The sequence below is a fragment of the Mus pahari genome, chromosome 5 (genome assembly GCF_900095145.1).
Source record: "Mus pahari chromosome 5, PAHARI_EIJ_v1.1, whole genome shotgun sequence".
Lineage (NCBI taxonomy): Eukaryota > Metazoa > Chordata > Mammalia > Rodentia > Muridae > Mus > Mus pahari.
The window spans coordinates 165178425-165185282 of NC_034594.1; the positions used below are offsets into that span (position 1 = coordinate 165178425).

The 6858-nt window shown below is 50.1% G+C and overlaps 1 protein-coding gene across 2 annotated transcripts in view; it reads left to right on the forward strand.

Moving 5' to 3' along the window:
* Positions 1-4649, forward strand: part of Lamb3 (laminin subunit beta 3) — a 42732-nt gene extending 38083 nt beyond the window's left edge. Inside the window, exons 20-23 of one of the 2 annotated variants that reach the window (XM_021198681.1) lie at positions 220-361; positions 716-892; positions 1576-1729; positions 4159-4649. In XM_021198681.1, the coding sequence (XP_021054340.1) occupies positions 220-361; positions 716-892; positions 1576-1729; positions 4159-4295 (610 nt within the window). In that variant the 3' untranslated portion in view covers positions 4296-4649. The remainder of the gene's footprint in view (positions 1-219; positions 362-715; positions 893-1575; positions 1730-4158) is intronic. The other variant, XM_021198682.1, reaches the window with a different exon arrangement.
* Positions 4650-6858: the final 2209 nt, after the last annotated feature.

Sequence of the window (6858 nt, forward strand, 5' to 3'; positions counted from 1 at the left end):
ACTTCATGAAGAGAGCTTGTGCCTAGAGAGAACCATGAGCATTACTCTAACATGGCTGCCCATGGGTGGGTCCTGTGGGGAGAGAGCTGATGTTTCCCTTGTCTTTGTCTGCCTAAGAACAATGTCCTCCAGAACGGCTGTGAATTAAACTCATATCTGTTCATTTTTTTTTTTTTTTTGCTCACCCATTCTCTCTCCCCTTCCTCTTCCTTTACTCAGAAGCCGAGCCCACGCTGTGGAAGGGCAGGTAGATGATGTAGTCGGGAACCTTCGGCAGGGCACCGTGGCTCTGCAGGAAGCTCAGGACACAATGCAGGGTACTGGCCGCTCTCTTCGGCTCATCCAGGAAAGGGTTGGTGAGGTGAGGCATTAAGGACTCCCCATGTTTGGGAATGAATAGATTTAGGTACAACGCAGAAGGTGCTAGAGTATGACCTGGTTAGATGCCACCCTGGAGGTCTTGCCTTGCCTTGGCTTGGAGCCTCAGATTTGTCTCACCTGCCCAGGATGCAAAAGCAGGGATGGACGCTGAGCTACAGTAGAGATGAAGTGGGTGGACCCGGAGGAGGAGAAAACCTGGGTACCATTGGACAGGTAGCTTGAAGTCAAGGGAGGACTTTCCTTCCTGAAGCTAGAGAGACAAGCTAGGGAAATGAGGCCCCTTGATGCTTCTGAGACCCAACACAAACCCCGATTCCTTTGTCTTTCAATAAAGGTTCAGCAGGTCCTTGTACCAGCTGAAAGGCTGGTGAAAGACATGAAGGAACAGATGAGTGGATTCTGGGCACGGATGAAGGAGCTTCGCCACCAGGCCCAGGAGGAGCAGGCACAGGCAAAGCAGGCCCGGCAGCTTGCAGAGGGCGCCAGCCAGCAGGCAATGAATGCCCAGGAGGTATAAAGATGGTAGAGTCATCCCACCCTCATGGAATCAGAGTGGGGCTCCTGAGGAGTAAGGGTTACTATGCCTTATATGATTATACAGGACAGAATCAGAATGGTTCAAGGTGGACCCAAATACACCCTGTGTCTCATCTACCCACCCCGGTTCGTCTGGGAAGCTCATGCAAGGCACGAGGAACATCCTAAATACTCTGTCTATGGATGAGGTCCACGCTCATCTACAAAGTAGTTCTCTTGATACCCACTCTGGTGCTCATCTCCTGAGTCTCCAGCCTGGTCAGGAACTCATGGCTTAGACAGACTCCATCCTGGACTCCATCCTAGCCAGAGCAGGGCAAAGGAGATCAACAAGCCATATCAGGATCTCAGGTGTACCTCTTGCTTTACCCAGGGCAGGAGCACGGGATCATTTAATTATGGTGTGGTGACAGTATTGGCAACATACCTTGATATTACCCTTTCATTTTACACTTGGCAAGTGAGAAGACACAACAGGAGGAAAGAAATTTTAATACATCCCCTGGGGGGGGTGCCAGGGATAGGGCAGTATAGGTAAATGCAACCCCTGGAGATATTAGGAGGTTGTGTGCTGTTTGGGTGATGCTAGGTAGCTGCTGGGATTTAGGATGTTAGATGATGCTCATGGTGGTATTGAGAATGGCCTATTTTTCCCAGGGCTTTGAGAGACTTAAGCAAAAGTATACAGAATTGAAGGACCGGCTGGGTCAGAGTCCTATGCTGGGTGAGCAAGGCAATCGGATCCTGAGCATCAAGACGGAGGCAGAGGAGCTCTTTGGGGAGACCATGGAAATGATGGACAAAATGAAAGGTGAGCCTGGTCCAGGAACATGGTCTGTTGGGCATCCTGGAAGGCAGCCACCATCCAGTACTTATTTAAAGATTTTTAATTATACTTTTTTGTGTGTATGCTTGTATGAGTACACATTTGCCATAGCATGTATGTGGAGGTCAAAGGACAGCTTATCTCCTTCCACCTTGTAGGGATTAAATTTAGGTTATCAGGCTTGGTGGCAGACACCTTCACCCATAAGCCACCTCACTAGCCCAATCCATCTGAGACTTCTAAAACTTCCTCTTATTGGAGCCAAGCCAGCAGTGCTATAGGAATGAGAGCAGCCAAGACTTATTGGGCAGCCAGTACATGTGCTAAGGCTGCAGGAACACAGACATGTGCAGGTGACATGGCCTGGCCCAGAGAGGCTCCCAGTCCAGCTGGGGCCTTTTCTCCTGCTACCCTCAAAATGCACGCTTTGATATATATGGTGACACATGTGTCTGTGATATGGGCACAGAGCTCTGGGGTCTCAGAGGACAGTCAATACCAGGGAGAAATGTTCAGAGAGGTAAGATCTGAGGAAGGAGGTGGTGGCCTTGGAGAGGACGGAGGACCTCAGGATGATGGATAGTGGTGGTGAGAAGAGAGTTGTTTTGAGGATGAGACCGGACTCATATCCAGGAGGAAAGGAAGGTAGGTGAGGAATCCTAAGAGGACAGTCTCATGGCTCCTTGCTGCCCAACGATGAGGGTAGGCATGGATGCTGTTCCACCCCAGGGATTTGGAACATGGAGATATAGTGATACTGGACTTGGAAAGAGGGAGTTCCTAGGAACCCTTCAATCTGTGGGGCTGCTGAACTGGTGTCTCCAGCAAATGCTACACCCATTATTCCTCTGAAATTTCAATAAAAGTGTTTGGCAGAACTCTCATTTATAGCTAGATGGACACTATAGAAGAGATTAGGTTGGCGAGAAGCTATGGCCACATACCCCAGAGGAGTTAGTTGGAGGCTGATTTAGCACTTGTCCTGGTCTTGCTTGGCAATACTGTATCTACAGATAATACACCAGGAAACAATCACTGGATAGGGAACTGCAGACATCTAAAAATGATGGGCTGGAACCAACTGGGTGAAATTATGTAAGAGGAAAAGTTACCTCTGTCCCTGTTTGGGCTTCTGTCACTGAACCATGGCTTGGGTGATGTTTCCCTGAGCATGGCTCATGTCACCGGAAGTTCGATGTAACTGGTAAAAGAGTGGTAAGCACAAGCCATTTACTCACCTGAAAGATACTCAGGAGTTCTGAGCCACTGAGCATTGCTCTAAGTCAGGAAGGTCTTGCTCATTGCTAGAAGACTTAACAGAAATGATGCATGTGGACAAACAGGAGGCAGCAGCTCAAGGTTGAGAGTAAAGGATTCCCCAGTCCCAGAGAATCCCATGCAGGCAAATCCTAACAAGCACATAAATGCCTGCCTATGTGCTATGGACTGATCCTTCTCTGTTTGCTGGCACCAGACCAGGCCAGGGGCTGAGTCATTTTGCTGTCACCCTGTCCTGAGTGTCCATCAACCTTAGACTCCATGTGTAGCTCCACATGGATCTCCATGGGCATGACAGCCCAGGGCTGACACAGCTGCACTGTGTCTGGGATGGTGAGGGCTACCTCATCTTCAGAAAGAATATGGACAGACCTTCATTCCTAGGAGAGAAGTGGCCAGGATAGGCAGGGGGAGGAGGTGTTTGCCTCTTTGATGTCAAGCCACAGAGGTGTGCAGTACTGTCCTACAGGAGATTCCTACTGTCCAGGGCATAGGCCTGGGGTAGTTGTGTGGGCCAAAGAAAAATGTGGTCAGATTTGGGCTTTATGGGATGACTTCTGACATAGCTAGGGTTGCTCAGTGCTGCCCCACAAGGCAGTCCACATTCCGTCCCTACTCTTGGCAAAGTCCAGCCCATCACAATATGGTAGAGGGAACACCTCTATTGGAGAACTTCAGACCGTGTGTCTTATCTGAGGATGGTATATATGGACTAGGGGTGTAGGCAACTATTTCCTGGTGTGATATTTTAGGAAGAGGAAGTAGTGATCTAAGTCACCTGGCCAGCTTTTTCCAGCTTCCACTTGAGGGTCACGGGTAGGATTCAGGGTTCTGCATGCCCAACTTGGGTTGCTAATCTTGGTGGCAGCAGCCTTCCCTATCACCCTGGGATAGTCAGCGAGCCTGGAGTGGAGGAGAGGTGGGGAAAAGGGAAGTCTGAGACTGGGGCTGGGCCTGCCAGGTTTCGCTACGAGTGAAATGGGGCTGGAGAAGTGGGTAGTGGGGGGGAACTGTCTGCCTCAGTGGTTGACTGCACTCAGGACTGCCTCCAGGCTGGGGGAGGGGAAGGGCAGGCTGTGAGTCCTTGTGTGTCTCACCTTCTGACTCTTCCTCACCCGCTGTTCCATCTGCCTCAGACATGGAGTCAGAGCTGCTTCGAGGGAGTCAGGCCATCATGCTGCGCTCGGCAGACCTGTCGGGGCTGGAGAAGCGCGTGGAGCAGATCCGCAGTTACATCAATGGGCGTGTGCTCTACTATGCCACCTGCAAGTGACCTTAAGTCCCAACCTCAGACCCCCCCCCCCCGCCTTGGAAGGGCACACTGGGGAGGGGAGTGTCTCCGCCACTGATAGCATAGTCTGGTCACCCTGGACGTGCTTCCAGGTCCCGTCTGCCACTGAGCCTGTGCTTGCACGACCACATTGAGGAGAGAGATGGTGCAGGGGGTAGGGCTGTCACAAATGAAGATCCTCCAGCTGGAATGGACAGTGTGCCTCCAACACCAACTCCTGCCCTCCACAGTGGTACAGTCTGGGACCAACTCAAAAACAGAACAAAGAGTGATGTATGAACACAAAGCCCAATAAAAATATTTGGATGGGAGCCTGAAAGCTCAAGAAGAAAATGATCTGGCTCTGCATTAAGTCACCTTTGTCACCTTCTCTGCCTCCCATTGAGGCTCCTATGGACTCAATCCTATGGCTTGCCCTGATTACTCAGTCTAGCTCAATTGGCCTCTGGACTCGGACAGATTGAGCTCCTGTCTCCAGACTGGAGTCCATCTGTTTCCTTCTTAGTGTCTGCATGTATACAGTTCCCTCTGCTCTACCTAGGCAGGGGAGGGGGTGGGGAGAAACTCTCTACATGGTCATCCCTGGCCTATGGTTGCCCAGCTTCTGGGACTGGTACCACAGGCCCAGGGGCTTTCAGCTTCAAGCCCTGAGAGCCAGGCTTCTGAAGTCAGTGACCTGTAGATGTAGGTGCCCAAGCTGGTGGCTTGTTTCTCTTGGTTTTACTCACTCACAGCCATGGCACTGGGCAGCTCTTATACTCCTTGGCTTTTAGTGTACCCCATGGGCCTTAAGGCTTGGCAGCTCCTGGAAACTTAGCCACCAGGACCCACAGTTGGTGTGTATGACTGAAAGGAGCCTGGAAGGATGTTTGTATTTGTCATTGCATTGTCCTCCATGTTTGCATGAAGGGCTGTGTCTAAGTCTGTATGCTATTGTTGTAAAGAGACACCATGACCAAGACAACTCTTATTTTAAAAGGCATCTGCCAGGTGGTAGTGGCACACACCTTTAATCCCAGCACTTAAGAGCACAGGTGATCTCTGTGAGTCTGTGAGTTCGAGGCCAGCCTGGTCTACAGAGCTAGTCTCAGGACTCAGCCAAGACTACACAAAGAAACCTCAAGGTGTGTGTGTGTGTGTGTGTGTGTGTGTGTGTGTGTGTGAGAGAGAGAGAGAGAGAGAGAGACAGAGACAGAGAGAGAGACAGAGAGACAGAGAGAGAGACAGAGAGGCAGAGAGAGACACACACAGAGAGAAAGCATTTAACTAAGGATGGCTTATAGTTTCAGAGGTTTAGTCCATAACTGAGAGTTCTACATCCATATATGAAGGCAACAGTAAGAGACACTGGATCTGGCTTAGGCTTTTGAACCTTAAAGCCCTCCCCAAGTGACGCACTTCCTTCAGCAAGGCCACACCTGCCCTAATAAAGCCATCTCTTAATCCTTTCAAATAGTGACACCCCCTGAGCATTCAAATATATGAGTCTGTGTGGACTGACTATCCTTACTGAAACCACCACAGAACATGCTTGTACCCATCATATGCCCTTCCTTCTGCAGAACCAAGTGCTCCTTCTTTGGCCTGGGTGAAGGTGGCTTGTGATGGTAGGAAGTTTGTTGTAAGTAGATTCAAAGAGTATTACCCATGTTATTGCCTTCTGAAGCAGAGCTGTGCTTCAGCAATGAGCAGCTGTGCTGTGGTGTAGCTTCCTCAAGGCATCCCTATGGGTTCAGAGCAGACAGGATGCAATGAAGACATCCACACAGCTGTTAGGGGGGAGGTACTTGCCTGGTAATCCTCTGTTCAAGGCAACTGGACACCAAAGAGTCCAGCAACTATTAACTAGTGAGCCAGATCCATACCCCATCCTCCTCTTCTCCCAACACTTATTATTCAAAGGAAAAATAAACATTAAAAGGACTGCTTTTAATAAAGGCCGGTTCCTAACATCAACATTGTGTTAACAGAAACCTAGTGTTTTGCTCTTAGCTAAACATCCCTGGGAGGGAATTGGGTGGTTTTACCTGTCCTAGAGGTAGGACAATGGATAGGAACTGTTTGTGTAAAATGACTGTGTAGGCTGATATGCAATGTCACATTGTGTGTTCACCATGGCATATGTGGGCGCCCTTGAGTGCACACACACACACACACACACACACACCTTCCCAGGTCTCATTTCTTCTTCCCCTTTGTGGGGCATTGGGCTATGCACAGACAGCCTGGTTTTCAGTTTAGCTGAGGTGTGGAACCCCAGGACCTGGTGGTGATAATTCACCTACATGGGACAGAAGGAGTTCTCTCGTGTCTCCTGGACTCAAGGCTCCTGTGGAAGTTACCGCCCCCGGACAGCCCCCACAGGAGAAGCATGGTTAGCAGTCACAGAGGCAAAGTCCCAAGCTTCTGACCTTCAGGCTAAACTCCTCCCCAGTTACCTAGCAACAGTAAAGATAACAGCACACCATAAGAGGGGCTGTTTGCCCCCCCTCTCTCTTGCTCTTACTCCCCTCTCCTCTCCTCTCCTCTCCTCTCCTCTCCTCTC